The 14,972-nt window shown below is 46.2% G+C and overlaps 1 protein-coding gene across 2 annotated transcripts in view; it reads left to right on the plus strand.

The window, feature by feature from the left end:
* LOC147258006 (voltage-dependent T-type calcium channel subunit alpha-1I-like) overlaps positions 1–14,972 on the plus strand; it is a 117,970-nt gene that overhangs the window by 38,690 nt on the left and 64,308 nt on the right. For both annotated transcript variants that reach the window (XM_086212310.1, XM_086212311.1), the window contains 3 exons: positions 7,426–7,759; positions 7,829–8,205; positions 13,962–14,113. In XM_086212310.1, coding sequence (XP_086068436.1) covers positions 7,426–7,759; positions 7,829–8,205; positions 13,962–14,113 — 863 coding nt within the window. The remainder of the gene's footprint in view (positions 1–7,425; positions 7,760–7,828; positions 8,206–13,961; positions 14,114–14,972) is intronic.

A 14,972-nucleotide genomic window follows, 5' to 3' on the forward strand; every position in this document is an offset into this window, starting at 1 on the left:
GGGCTCCCCTCACCCAGGGGCTGTCTTGTCGTCTTTATTGCACTTTTAATTGCCTGCCGTCAGATTCACACGAGCGCCATCTCTCTTCTTGACTTACCAACATTTCCTTTGTGTCTTATACCCTTTAATTTTGTCCCTCCATTACTGTCTATCACCCTAAATCTCTCTGTCTTACCTTTTTCTTCCATCTATGAGTTCATCTGCTCTGAATCCTCCTCCATCCCTCTGTTTGTCACTCTTCCTCTCAACCTTCTTTATTTCTCGCTCTCCTTTCATCTCCTCTACCTCCTGGCTCCTGCAACATCCACTCCCCGCCCGCCTTCATTTCATCTCCTTCCATGTCTCTCGTTGAGCTTTATGCAGAGCATCATTCACGTGTCTTTCACTCTTCTCATTATTCGCTGTCACGTGGAAACACACAAACACTTCAAGAGTTCATTTGCACAAACGGGTGATTCTTAAGACGGATAAACAATGAACAGAAACACAGGGAGGGACGCGTTCCAAGGCTCTTACTCAGATTTGCAGTGGGACATTATCTTCAACATCAGGCGCTGAAAATATCCGCTGTACAGTGATTTGTGGTGTTGGGGGGGGGGGGGGCCGTTGTGGTTGGAGGAAAGATGATGGAATGGTTGAGAAACTAGAGGGAGGATGTGGGAAGTGATAGAGGAAGATGGAAGAGAACAGGAGAGAGGGGACGGGCGAGAGGGAGCGACCACATGTTGGACCCCCGTCTTTGATCTTCCATGCAGCTTTAGTAATTAGATCAGCTCCATCCACAGGACCCGGGGCTCCGTGGTCGGAGCGTCAGGTTTAACAGGCCGTTCTGCTCCGCTCCCTTCCACAGGCGGCTCATGCCAGCATCTCAGGCCTCTGCTATTCATGTATGCACACAATTTCCACAATTCTGAACCAAAAATAGAGCGTTTATGAGGTGAGGCGGTAATAAACAGGTGCTACCACCAGAGCCACTGGTGGTCTCGGACGCTGTGATGATCAGGAACCAGCAACACAACGGCGTCCTGAAAGCTGCTCTTGAACCCTTTTTGAGTGGAAGTATGATTTTGGCCTGGTTTGAAGAGTAACTCTGACGTTTCCGTACACAGGTATTGAAGGATTGTATTCAGATTGATATTGCCTCATTCATTGTGTGCTTTATTTATGTTTTTATGATTTGTATTCCTGAATTCCATGGCGCTAGTTCATCAGTCTCTGGGCATGTGCGGGTGTAAAAACCTGTTTTGGACTTTGGGTTTGACTGGATCTGGATTATCTGAACCTCTGACATTGTAGCAAGATAATGTTGGTGTTAATTTGCTGGATGAACTGTCAGTCGCACAATTAGCATGATTGTTTGTCTGCTTGGTGATTGTGATAAATGTGCAGGCTGTGCACTTCTGGTTTTATTTCGACATCGTTTCCATAGCTTGTCAGTGACGTGTGGAGTAACGAGCCACTTAAGGAAAGAAGGTTGCCTTGCTTGTTTGCCTTCGGCTCCACCGATCAGCTCTGATGGGAACCTGACACTCAGGTCGACGAAGCTAATTTCCCCCTTCTCACACGATTCCTTCCCACCAGCACTAAATATGCCTCTCACCTGCCCAGCATGGTGCAGCACCGCGGTAAAGTCTACAGGCTAAACGCAGCATGGTGCAGTCATGCTAGCGAGAGTAAGTGTGGCTCCAACACAGGAGTTTACACAAATATTTCGCCGACACACAGATGAAGAGACGCAACGTGACAGACGGATGAAGGCGTCCACCGGCAATGAGAGAGCAGTCAGTCAGCTGTTTAATTAGATTTAAAAGGGGATGCGTATTAAACAATTAACAGTTTGACATCATTGAAATATTACCAATATGTAAAAATACTGGAGCGATGATTCTGGTGGGGTCTTTTATCATTAGTTTAATCTCCGTGACAGAAGCTCCTGCGTGATTAGTTGGAACTCTGAGGATGGTGGGAATGATCTTATTACGCTTGTAAAAGCAATCAATCAACGTCTCTGGTGCCACAAGGACAAAAATAACCAGTCTGTTCATGATTGCAGTTTAGCTGCAGCCAACAAAAGCAATCTAATAAGAATGTATGTCACAACTTGTACCAATTACATCGACTTAAAATAAAGTGGCCCGATCCAACGAATACATATGCAAATCTGAAGTATTACGTTAGCAAAATTATAAGTTGGCCCATTTAGAACCTTGAGAACTAGAAATGATTCCCTGGGGAGTCCCATGTTTTTTAATGGAAGTTTTGACCTCTCGGTGGGAGCTGAAAAATCGGTGGATCAGCAGAGTCTTTGAACTGGCTGCAGCGACTCGCTGTCTTAACGTACCATTGCAGTGTGAGCGTGTATCTGGGCTGTGTGTGTGTCTGGTACTCGAGCGTACACCGTACACCTGCAAATATACGCATGTTCAGGTGAGTTGAGGGGCCCGATGAGTGCTCAAACCGCACCTGTACTGTGCCAGCGAGACCCAGAGACAGACCGGGAATAGAAAATGACCAAACCACTCTACGTGATATCAAGTTGAAGGCTGGGCGCCACCTTAGCATCAGTGCAGAGTTAGCGAGACACAACTATTACAACAACAGCGACAACGCATGATGATGTCATTTAGAGATTCGAGGGGATGAGCAGGACAACTGATCTCTGGGTTTTATTTGCCTTGATAAAAGTGCCGATCCAAGATAAATGCATGAAATCTCTTTCCTCACCGCCGGTGCCTCGAGGAGGTGCGGTGTCCAGGTCTGAGGTGATCGAGATGATTCTGATTTGCTCTGATGTTTTTGGCAGAGATCAAAGATCAAAGCCAGGCCCCACCTCTCAAACAACAAGCGCTACAACAGAGGAAGGGGCAGGGCGGGGCTTGTATTAGTAGTAACTCAGAGATTAAAGTCAGAAGCCCCCCCCCCCCCATCCCCAACAATGATCTAAAGAAAATAATGAATTATGAATAGAAACTTACAATGTTACCCGCCCACTGGGATGTCTGCGGGTCCTCTGACAGTGCGACTAAACCCTAAACTCCAGATTCAAGATGAAAATCAACTCAGCAGCTCAAAATCGTTCTCTTCTGAGTGCCTGAAGCATCAGCGTCCCTGTTGTAAATGAGGAGGAATTTAAACCCCGTCAGATTTGTGTGTCAAAAGGGATCTTGTGATTTATTAGCACCATAGCAGGATTTTCCCATCACGGTTTCTGTCGCGCACCCCCGGCTAGGCTCTTTTCTTGTTACAGCACTTTTCAAGTCCTGGCTGTCTCACAAACACTCAGTAGAGGAAAGTGATTGAAGTAGTACTATTCAATGTTTGAAGTTGTGCTCCTATCAACGCCCCGGTCCTCTCGCTGGTTGACGGATGAGAAGACTTTTAATTATGTTTTCTTTAATAAAGCATGACAGTGAGCATGAAGACATGGAAGAGAGACAGACAGAGAGAATCCTGCACTCAAGTTTCCAGCATATTCAGTGTGTTGAGTTGAATCAAAAGAGAGGAAGAGCAGGATGAAGAGTGTGAGAGTGTACGATCGAAGATGAGTGAGTGATACGATGGCGACAGGTGGAGAGACAAAGATGGATGGAGACGCTGTTTTTCTGATTACCATCATACAGGAAGTGAAGAGACGAGGGCTCAGTGGAATTAAAGGCTTTGCATGGAAAACAGCTTGGCCTTGTGGAATTAATGTTTAACATCCATAAAATACCATCCTCAACCTGTTTTATTAGACAGACTTACAGCAGCATAAGCCTCTTGATTTGACACACTTGAAGCTCGCTCGTACCTGGGATGAATGCTAACACCCGTACGGCCTCATCGTTTATCTCGTTAATGTCCCTGTGTGGTGTCGCGCGGTTGTTATGTAAGATGGAGGGAATACTGCACATCCCACCGCGCCAATTACTCTCCTTGAGTTTTCTTTATGTACAATCAAGGTAACTTTATGGCTGGAGAAACAAATTAAAATGAACAAATGCTAATATGCAATCATGTTTGAGAGTCACATCCCAGCTTTTTGTCTGACAATGACAGTTTATCATGAAAATTCCTGTGTGAAAAAAAAAGACAGGATGAATGATCTTTTATGAAAAAAGAGGCTTTGTTCTTCCTTCTGATCCGTTCAGTTTTTTTTTCATAATCGTATTTTCTCTGGGTTTTCTTGCTCAAAATGGCTGGCAGGGACAGAGTTGAGCTCTGCTGTTGCTTTAGCGTGATGAAACATTACAGTACTAAACCAACGTTCAGCAGCAGCTCCGCTTATTTCACTCTCGTCGTATCAGTTACAGAAAAGCTACATGACCTCACGACGAGTCATGCTAAGCTGCGTCCCTGTCTCACCCCCACTCAAAACAAAATATGTTTACTAGCCAAGAAGAGGCCGTGTCACTGATGCTGCGCCCAAATGCTAAATGATGGTGTTCACGTAGCGGCTGCAAAGCAGCGCTGAACGTTGCTGATTTGTTGACACTCAGCAAGTAGCAACAGCGCGTCATGGGCTAGCTACCGCATGTAACCAGCTAAATGTATGTCATTTGCCCGATTAGCATGATCTTCCCTGTAGAAACGCCACTGGAACCTTTTAGTTTCTGGACGCTTCCTTTGGGCAAAATGCACATTTAGGAACCCCATGCTTGACTGATTGAAATGATGAAATAAAACCGTAAAAAAGTGCATGCACTTTCACCATGTCCCAGAGGTCATTCAGGAGAGTTTCCCTTGGATACGTTGCTGTCTACTAAAAGTGATGTGGCTATCTGACGGGCTAAGAGCTGCTTACTCTCGCAACCGGGCGGCTCAAAGCTGCGTGTTGCGATCCCTGTAAACTCAATATTTACTCTCATCTCATTTTAGCTGCGATCGGCGGAACAAAGTGCCTCCCATTCGCTGGTGTTCTGTGGACCGTCTGTGCGCCGCTTCACTCAGGTTGTGTTTTCATCAGAGCTGCTGGTGTGTAAACACTGGAAACTCAACCCTGCAGTAAATGTGTTGGGAAAGAAAAAACAAATACCGCAGAAAATATGAGGGGAGCTGCAGAGTCGGGGGTTATTCTTGGTCAAATCTTCCACAATTTATGCCATCATGTTGTTATATTATTCTTCTAAATCCTATTAAATTATACTTTATGGGATGTAATGCTCCGGATCAATGTTAGTGAAAATGGAGAGTTTTCCCTCTCTCTCTCTCTCTCTCTCTCTCTCTCTCTCTCTCTCTCTCTCTCTCTCTCTCTCACACACACACACACACACACACACACAGTGTAATCTAAAGTGTGGCTCCAGCAGAATGAGTATAAATATTTGATGGGAGCAGAGCGGGTGGTGAATGGGTGCTGGGACCCACTACCTTCTTTTCAGTCAGTGAGTCAAGAGAGTTGGCAGAACAAACAGCCACTCTGAGCACAAAATCTCTGCTTCCGATCAATGAAAAGCAGCCTTACACACACACACACACACACACACACACACACACTCGCACAAACACACACGCACACACAGTTATGTGCGTCAACACATATCTTAGTGCATCAGACACGTAAACACACTTTTATCCAGTTCTATCAGGCTGCACAATCACTGGTGAGTAGAGACACACACACACACACACACACACACACACACACACACACACACACACACACACACTAGCCTTCTCATTCTGAATCACGGAGTCTCTCGAGCAGTTTGCAACTGTCAAGTATCAAACGTGCTGAACTGCAGCACAAATATAAATTGATATTTCAGGGCTGGTTTCTAGATCAACTCTCCAGCCTTCGTAACTTCGGTTATTTAATGAAGCATTTTTTTTTGTGCGAGTACTTAGTCTCAGGTCAAGAAAGGCCTAACCAAAGGATGTTGGTCCTTGAAGCATTCGGAGTGAATACATGATTGGGTCTCATTGAAAAGCAAAACTCAGTGTCAGTGCTACAAGCATTTCTCACCTTTACTTATTTATTTTTCTAAGTGGTCACCTTGAGATGAATAGAGCAGGGAGATAAAAATGTCCAAAAAAACCAAACAACTTAACTTCCCTGAAACACAATCACAGAACCTGTTTATTCCAAGCATGTCTGGCCGGGCGTAAGTCAGGCGCTCGTGGCGTAATAAACTACATTTATGAGACATTCCAAACATTTGTCACATGATAAGGATTGAAAGGATAAAACAATATTTTGATTTATTCAAATTTAGTGCCACCATGGTTTTTATTTATTCATGCTTTCCCAAGGAAGCGAGTGTGTGTGTGTGTGTGTGTGTGTGTGTGTGTGTGTGTGCGCGCGCACGTGTGTGTCCACTGCTCTCATCTGTCAGACTGGGTTCGCTGCATGACGATTAGTTTGGCCTTTTGCAGATTGTTAAGATTGATATTTGGACTCCATTCAAAGTTGTCCTCTCAGAAATAATGACCAGATATCTGCAGCTGCATGCAGGGAAAATAAACTGACCTTTAAGGGGAAGTTGCCATGTATCGTCTGTAAATACACATTTACAGGAGTTAGTGTTTTTGTGCTTCGACCTGACCTGAGTGTAATTGTACACCCATTTATGTACGATGTATCAAAGCAAAAACAGAGACGGTCTTTGAGGGAATTCTTAGTGTGTTGGGTTCTACATGAGAACTGTAAAGGAGTATAAACACAGAGATGATAGAGAGGTGGAGGCTCAGGTCCCCCCACCATCCCCAACCAAGGCCAACGGACTGTCAGGTTCCTTTGACTCAAAGTCAGTGTTTTTGTGTGAGTTTAGACCTTAAGATGTTTTAATCCTTTGTTCTACTGAATAAAAAGACATCAGTAAAAGCTGCATACGTACATTCCAAAGGGTTTGCGTGTCTTCCACCTGCAGCAGCTGAACGAGACAACATTAGCGATTGTCAGGCCAAAATTAGAAGCTAGCAAAGTTGTTTTTTGGTGACGCTTAACGTTCATGGTGAGTTTGCCGGCTCTGTGTTTCCAATGGCTGCATTTGCACTGCGACAGTCACAAAAGTGGCGTTGATCCTGCTGACAAAAAAAAAAATCCAGAGTGATGCTGTCAAACTGGCCCTGGATAGTTTGTGTATGCAAACGTCTCTGCAAGACAAAAGAACTCTTCCTCTCAAGAAAACACTGTTGTATTCATGGCTGAGCTGTGAGAGAATCACAGTCCGTCCTCCAGCTGGGAGCTGAACCATGGATGCACTCATAAAAACTGCTGCGCTCACAAACCAAACAAGTCAGCAAGATGTTGAATCGCAGACTCGTGTTCATGTTCAAGACTGTTGAAACATTCTTGTATCTTCAGCTGTGACGCGAATGTCCACCGGGCCTCAAAGATGACCTGAACAATGTTGGTGGTCAAAGGCAAAAGTCGCTGGAGTGACTGGGGGTGTCGCCAATCAAATGTTAAAGCTCTGCGTCTGTGTTTATATTGCGTCCCTGCAGGTCGGTTCCTTCTTCATGATCAACCTGTGCTTGGTCGTCATCGCGACCCAGTTCTCAGAGACCAAGCAGAGGGAGCATCAGCTGATGCAGGAGCAGCGAGCGCAGTGCTCATCATCCTCCACGCTGGCCAGCGAACCTGGCGACTGCTACGAGGAACTCTTCCAGCTGATCTGCCACATGATCCGGAAGGCTAAGAGACAGACTGTTGCCCTTTTCAATGCCCTGCGGGGGAAACCTCGTGGCTTTCGGGGTGTCGGAAGAGGTCGTGGAGGAGAGGGGAGGGACAGGAAAGCCAATGGAAGAGGAGGCTGTGAGAGGAGGGCGGCGAAGCTTGGTAAGAAACCTCCGTCAAATTCAATCACTTTGGCGCCTTAACTGACATCTTCCGTTCGTGTGATTTCAGGTCCTCCGTGTCCCCACCATTATAAACCCAAATATGCCTCGTCAGCCGCACCCACAGCCACGCCAGGCTGCCCCCAGTGTGCTGCCGCCCTGTCGCTCACTGACGGAGTCGTAGCAGCTCGTGCTGCAGCCAACGCTGAGGCAGTGGAAGGATCAGTGGAGGAGACTGACAAAGAGGGAGTTCAAGCTGCGGATAAAGACAAGGAAGGTCAGGAGGGGACCCAGGCTGGATGTAACCCCAAGCTGCAATGCAGGAGGCTGTGGTACGAAACAAGGCTGAAGCTGTGGGGTATCGTGGAGAGCAAGTACTTCAACCGAGGCATCATGATCGCCATCCTGATCAACACCATCAGCATGGGCATCGAGCATCACGAGCAGGTATGGACAACTGCAACCTCGCATGCTTGAAAACAACTCAGTCTCTGACTTACTTTCCTTTTTATTGTCTCACATTCCTGATGTGTGTTTGTCCGTCTCGCCGCTCGCTGAGTTCCCTCTTCATCTCAAATGATCTTCAGAAACAGGCGCTGCAGCTTCCCAGACAAAATCGCTTGTTTTCCTCCAGATTCCATCAATTAGTGTTAATGTTTGCCTTTTTATTTCAATTGTCTTTTATTTATTCATGTGTGTATCAGTTGTTACAGCTCAGTTTGCGCGTATTAGGGAGCTAACGATGTGTCATGATGAACGAGGGAATCCACGGCAGTTGGAAATAACCGAAGAGTCGTGTGAAACCTCAATATTGATGCAGCCAGTGCAGCTCCCCCGTCTAACAGTGCTAGCAGTGTTACTTTTTGTTGAAGTTTGTCTTGCTGTCGTTGCTGCCCACACTCCTCCACAGTGAAAACACGTCTGTATCATTTCCTCTGCAAACATCTCTCTTTCTTACGCTCTGATTCCCAGCCAGCATTGTGGATTCAGGTTAGGCTGGCAGACGTGGGCAGGGCCTCCAGATCCCGGTTACACCTTTGGCTCAGATGACATTCATCAAGATATATGCTCTGCATTCTTTAAACGTTGCTTTTTCAGTTTGATTTGTTGCTTCCTGTCTTCCTCTGTCCCTGCTTTGTGCACTCTGTCTTTCTATCAATATTTCTCCCTATACCATCGCCCACTCACTTCTGCCACCGCCACAGTGGTGGGTCGTCTCTCATGTCAGAGGCGGCTAAAAATAGAGAGAGACAGACAGAGCTCGGCAGAGGCAGACTTTAATGGGGAGGAAATGTAGCGGGCTGGTTCCACAGGCTGTTAAGTAAACTGAAGTCGTGCATCCTCATGTTTGAACAGTATCAGTGGTTTAAAGTGTCATCAGCCAGTGCAGACAGCTGCCCCCACCTGTCTGGAAGGACACCTGTGGTGGGGAAACAACAGGATCCCAGCAAAAAGGGCTGAGCAATGCCTGCCACAGGGGCGGTTGGCGATGCTCTCACTCTGACATCATCCCCCCGCTGTGTCACTCAGCCCGGCGAAGGGACTCGTATCCCTGCGCGTCACCGTCCGCCACTCGTCTCGGTTTAAACTGGTCTTGTTTCAGGTTTAACGCAAGAAGGTGACAGGCATGTGGCGCGATGACAAAGTCAGCATGCTGGCAACACTGACAAAGCTAAAAACACTAGTTTTCATTCAAGTCTCCATGTAACTGTCAAGTGTTTAATCCAACACCAGAATGGCGCCGCAGGTCCTTGCTGCATTTTAAACTTTGATCTACATCTGTAAATCTGCCTAGCAACTGCAGTGGCGGGCGTAGGGATACTGCATTGTGGTTGAACGCCTCCCCGCTGTCTTTGCCACAGTGACCTTAACCTGTGACCTCCAACAAAACAATGACACAATTGCACTGACGAAAAGGAACATTGATTTTTGAACATAGCTGGTGAATCTCCTGATTGAATGGGATGATTCATTCATTGTAAGCCGTTGAATATTCTGTCTGTGTACATTGTAACATTTACTTTTCTCAAGTCACAAAGTTTCTTTCAGAGTTTGATCTTCGTCACCTATGAGTGTTTTCCATCTTTCAAACATTTTGACCTGATGAAGATCCAGGACGGAGCGAAACAGTGTCCAGTCAACATTGAGGCTTTTTTCACAGACGATCTTGACGGAGCTGTTGAGCTTCGTCCAACTTCTACTGCATCGTTCCCACACACGTCCAGTGTGTCCAGTGTCCAGTCTTCGCCCTGCTCTGCCTCAGACGAGGGCGCAGCAGAGGCAACATGTGACACTGATTCACATGGTACAGATGATTGCTGGACACGCAGTGCACCCTGGGAGGTTATTGTCTCTCCTAGCAGGTGTTTCAAGCTTACATGAGGGAACAAGAAGCAAGAGGTTGGGATGTTGTCCCCGGGCCCTCGTGTTCATCATGTGGCACAGGCAGCAGCTAAAGCAGCAGGTTTATTAATGAACTTGTCTGAAATGTGGATGTGGATGTCCAAAGGCACCTTGTGTACTAATGAAGCTCCATGAAGAGATATTTATTAGAACAATTACAAAGCAGCTCAGCAACTAACTGCTCTGCCTCATTAAATATTCACCGATCTGGAAAATAGATTGTGTCTCATTTTAAGAAACAACAATCCTGCGCTGACACCATCTTTAGTTTGCTTGATATTTCTGGTGAATTATGCCAATTTTAAGTGAAGGAGGTTTTGCAGCTCCATTACAGAAAGGGGAGTTGTAAAATCCCATCGTAATATCAGAAAATCATCACGAATTTTATAAAATCCACAAACAATTGTGGGGGTAAAGTAGAGTAAACACATCTGTCTTTTTGACAAAGGTCTCGTGGCTTTTCAGGGGAGATTACCTTTGGTCTGAGTAAGATGTAAAAAATGTATATATATATCTTTTCTGACTAAATAAAGAACTCTTCTGACATTCAGAAATGAATGAGATGGGGATGAGGATATTGTAAATGTCAGGGGTTTTATTCATGGGAGCAGGAGTCTCAGCTATCAGCCGGCCTGAGATGCTCTCAACATATATGAGCGTGATCCTGGGATTCGGCCGTCAGAGCTCTCTGCCGGTGTCTTGGAGAGGACATTAGCTGCTGCTGTCAAGACTTCCCGTCTGATGAGATTGATTGTTCCATGGAGAGAGCAGACTTGAACAGCTGTTTCAGAATTAATGTAGCCATGTGACTGGAGAGTTGACACGGTGGACAGACAGGTGATTGATCATTTTGTTGGGGATGGTTGACACGTATTGGTTCACCAGTTATTGAAACACATTGCGTTTGCATCGCACACCCTTGGAATCACCCACTGCTGAAAACTGGAGGTTCAGTTCTACATCGGATCCACCAGTAAACACCAGACTGGTGGATGGTGGAGGTTCAGTTCTACATCGGATCCACCAGTAAACACCAGACTGGTGGATGGTGGAGGTTCAGTTCTACATCGGATCCACCAGTAAACACCAGACTGGTGGATGGTGGAGGTTCAGTTCTACATCGGATCCACCAGTAAACACCAGACTGGTGGATGGTGGAGGTTCAGTTCTACATCGGATCCACCAGTAAACACCAGACTGGTGGATGTTGCAGTGGTGGAGTCTTAAAACCCTGGGTTGCTAACAAAAGTCTAGAGGGGCCTACAGAGGTCCTGGAGGTCATTAGAGGTCATCAGGGGGAACACAAGAGGCCTGAAGCTCAGTGGTGGTGACCTTAAAGTCATGTGACCCTGGTGTCCTGTTGGACTAGCGATACCTCATGCCTGCAGCGACGTGTGCAACATAGCCAGAAGCAGCTCAAGCAATCAGGGGAGGATGTTAAAAAAAAGCTCATGCATTGTGTTTAAAAGTTTTCTACAACTCATCTTTAAAATAACAGGAATTCACAGAGAAACATCTGCAGTCAGATCAGGTGATCGGCGTGCAGTTTATGAACCAGAGCTGAAGGTGACTTAGCCGTTTTTACAGTCTAGAAACCTCGCACAGCATTTGATGGCGTGTCCCTGCACTCTGCTTCTGCATGATGAGAGCGGATTTTTAGTCGCGTGAAGGGAGCTTTAATATAAAACCATCCTGAATTAACCACAGGTGCTGTTGAAGGTCTCTTCAGGGGGAGGATTGAGCCCAGAGAACGAATATTTATCTACCATTTAGTCTTATAAATAACAGAGAGCTCAAATGCTTTCGAACTGATTATTGTCATTATCACAGTACTGGTGTTTATGCCCGATACCAAAGCTGAGCGTTGGGATGATGCTCCATCACAGGAGTGTTACTGTACACCGGACAGATGAAACTCAGCATTTCTCCGTGTCAAGGATGAAACTTCCACTGCTTCATTTCAAGGATGCGACTGCACCATCCAATCTTGGCGAAGGATGGTTCCAATTTCCAGGGTCCTTGATGTCCCAAGGACTGGTTCCTACTTGGAGGGTGCACCCGTCCGTCTGTGGTGTGAAACCAGGGTGGGACGGAAGGCAGGACCCTTTCACAGGTGTAGCTTTGTCCAGGAGTACAAGGGTGTCTTATGTTCCCTCTGCAGGACCAGGGAAGTATCGCTGATGTGGAGACCTTGGAGCCTTTAGGTTCCACCTCCTTCACTACCCCCCCAGCTGCAGCCTCCTGCACTTGGCGCTCTGTCGAGGCCTCAACTGCTGCTCATGCTCAGTTGCAGACCTGATATTACTGATACATGGGTTAAACAACAGTCTGGAGCTCACAAGTTTGATTCAGGGAACTTTTTGTTCTCTCTGCAAGTGCATCATTCCCCTAAACAAGAGTGAGTCCTTAGAGTGGCATCATATACCCATTCGTTGTATTTAGCACATCGGCCGAGCGGAACACACAAGTCTTTAGATCTGCTCCCAGGTCTGCTGTAATGAGACGTCAGTAATGGCTCTCCAGAGGCTGCTGCACTGTTTGGCTGGTCAGCAAACAGCGGTCAGTTCTCACATCGTTACCCAAACTGGTGGGGACGCATCATTAGCTTGTGTTTTCACGCTGCTAAACACTTATTAGTACCAACTAAACACACATGCGAACACAGCAAACAGATGCAGACACACTGAGAGGGATGTAAATGGAAAACACACACAGCGCTCATTGATTCCGGGGCGGTGAAATGTCAGATGCGTCTTTGCCGAGGTTACAGAAGACCTCTGTGGAATTGTGATGTGCTAGATTTATGATTGTGCCAAATTTAGCACTCTCTCTCTCTCTCTCTCTCTCTCTGTATGTGTGTGTGTGTGTGTGTGTGTGTGTTCCTAGATCAAGGCAGGAGGAGAGAGAAGTTACTCAAATGGTGTCAGTTGTTCCCACTGAAATGCACCATGCAAACTAAACGTGTGAGAATGGCAGCAAGGAGAAGAACCTGCATGGTGCCCAGTGAGGTCCTGCTGACGACCATGTGTTAGAATAACCCAGAACTTTCTGAGAGACCAAATCAGAGGCGGCAGGAGCAGAACCTTTACTGAAGACAGAACCCAAATGTAATGATGAACGGTGTTTGCCTGCTCTCTGCGGCTCTGTAGGAAAGCAGCAGACGTCAGTGATGCAGGGAGCAGACACTGATGGGACCAACAGGCATGCAGTGACCCAGAATTTATTTATTTTTTTCATATCTTTTTCACTTTCGTGTCTGTCAATTTGGTAGGACTCTAGTGGGTAAACGCTGTTGTCCTCCTCCTCGCCCTTCCCGTCTATCAGTTTTGGGCATTGAAGCCATGGCGAGTAAACGAGCAGATAACGGGAGAGGAATGACGAAGTGAGCAACAGCGTGGAGCCACAGCTGTGGAGGGAGAGCCTGTCTCAGCCATGTGGCGTCTGCTTTCTCCTGACTTTTCTCTCCATACATGTTCTGAAATACGCTGGTCCTGCAAGCTGTGAGAGTGGAAGGAATGATAGCCTCATATCCTCTAAGTATAGTTCCTCTAAATAGGAGCACTTGTTATATGTAGAGGTGTGTTACCATGGTTACCGTGATGGTCTCACAGATAATATTCTCTGACATTTTAGTTCACTCTTATATTGTTGGCGGCTGCGGTTTCTTGTTTCCTCTGCTATGACAATTGTTTGTCTCTCCCTCAAGTTGAATGCCCGCCCACGCTGTATTTGTTGTTGTGTTTGTCTTTCTGCTCTTCTCTTCCTCATGTATCTTTCTTTCTTCTTGACTTCTCTGTCAGCCAGAGGAGCTCACAAATGTCCTGGAGATCTGCAACATCGTCTTCACCAGCATGTTCTCCTTGGAGATGATCCTGAAAATCACTGCCTTCGGCTCCTTTAAGTACCTGAGAAACCCCTACAACGTCTTTGACGGCATCATCGTCATCATCAGGTACATCTGACGTCGTGTCACCTGAAGGTGGCTCGCTGGTCATTTTGCTCTACATCGTCTTGTAGTTCGGTGTTGGAGGAGGGACGAGGAGGTCAGACTACAACCCTGGATCCTAAACGTTACACGCTCTTACAACTAAACTGCCGTCTCATATTTTGAGGGAAATGTTTCTTGCTGTTTTTCAGTGTATGTTGGTACGGAAGATGGGTTTTTTCACACGTTGTGCAACAAGTTTATGTTTAAGTTCCAAGTCACCGTGGGTACGCCTCAAAAGTTACAGTACTAGCAGTTTTTGAGGACTTTGTGTCCTTAATTCCGCTCTAGCTGATGGAAATGTGATAATTGGTTTTCCAGGAGGGGAGGTGGGGCAGTTGTTTATCCTTCAGTTAGTCAAAGGGGGCATTTCTGTCCTCTTCAGGACCAGTGTTGTACTTTTGAGGGTACAGAGTGTACCGAAATTCTAAAAAGAAAGAGAGCGTGAACAAACAAAAAAACCCTTTCAAAATCTACAACCCTAACAACAAGCATTTGTACCTTTCAGGTACCTTTAGTACTGTAGTTCAACTTTGATTTGCTCCAACTAAAAAAAAAAAAGCCTCTTTTCTCTGTGTCAATCGTCATTTTTTTTCAATTGTACTTAAAAAGTAAACTCCGAAGGATTAACGCTCCCACCAGGGTCGGTCTCGTTCTGAGGCTGATGCACAAGTATCATGATTCACAGGACGATGGCCACTCGTCTGGTTGTGCTCATTTGCTTGTGACTCTGTGTCCGTGATGGAGGGTGCAGTCCAGCGTGTCTCCTGTGAGGGAGCCGCTTGTTTTAGAACGAAGGTGAAGTTACTCCTTCAAAGCAAGAACG

The sequence above is a fragment of the Aulostomus chinensis genome, chromosome 8 (genome assembly GCF_037954235.1).
Source record: "Aulostomus chinensis isolate RoL2024-O1b breed Wild chromosome 8, RoL_Achi_v1.0, whole genome shotgun sequence".
Lineage (NCBI taxonomy): Eukaryota > Metazoa > Chordata > Actinopteri > Syngnathiformes > Aulostomidae > Aulostomus > Aulostomus chinensis.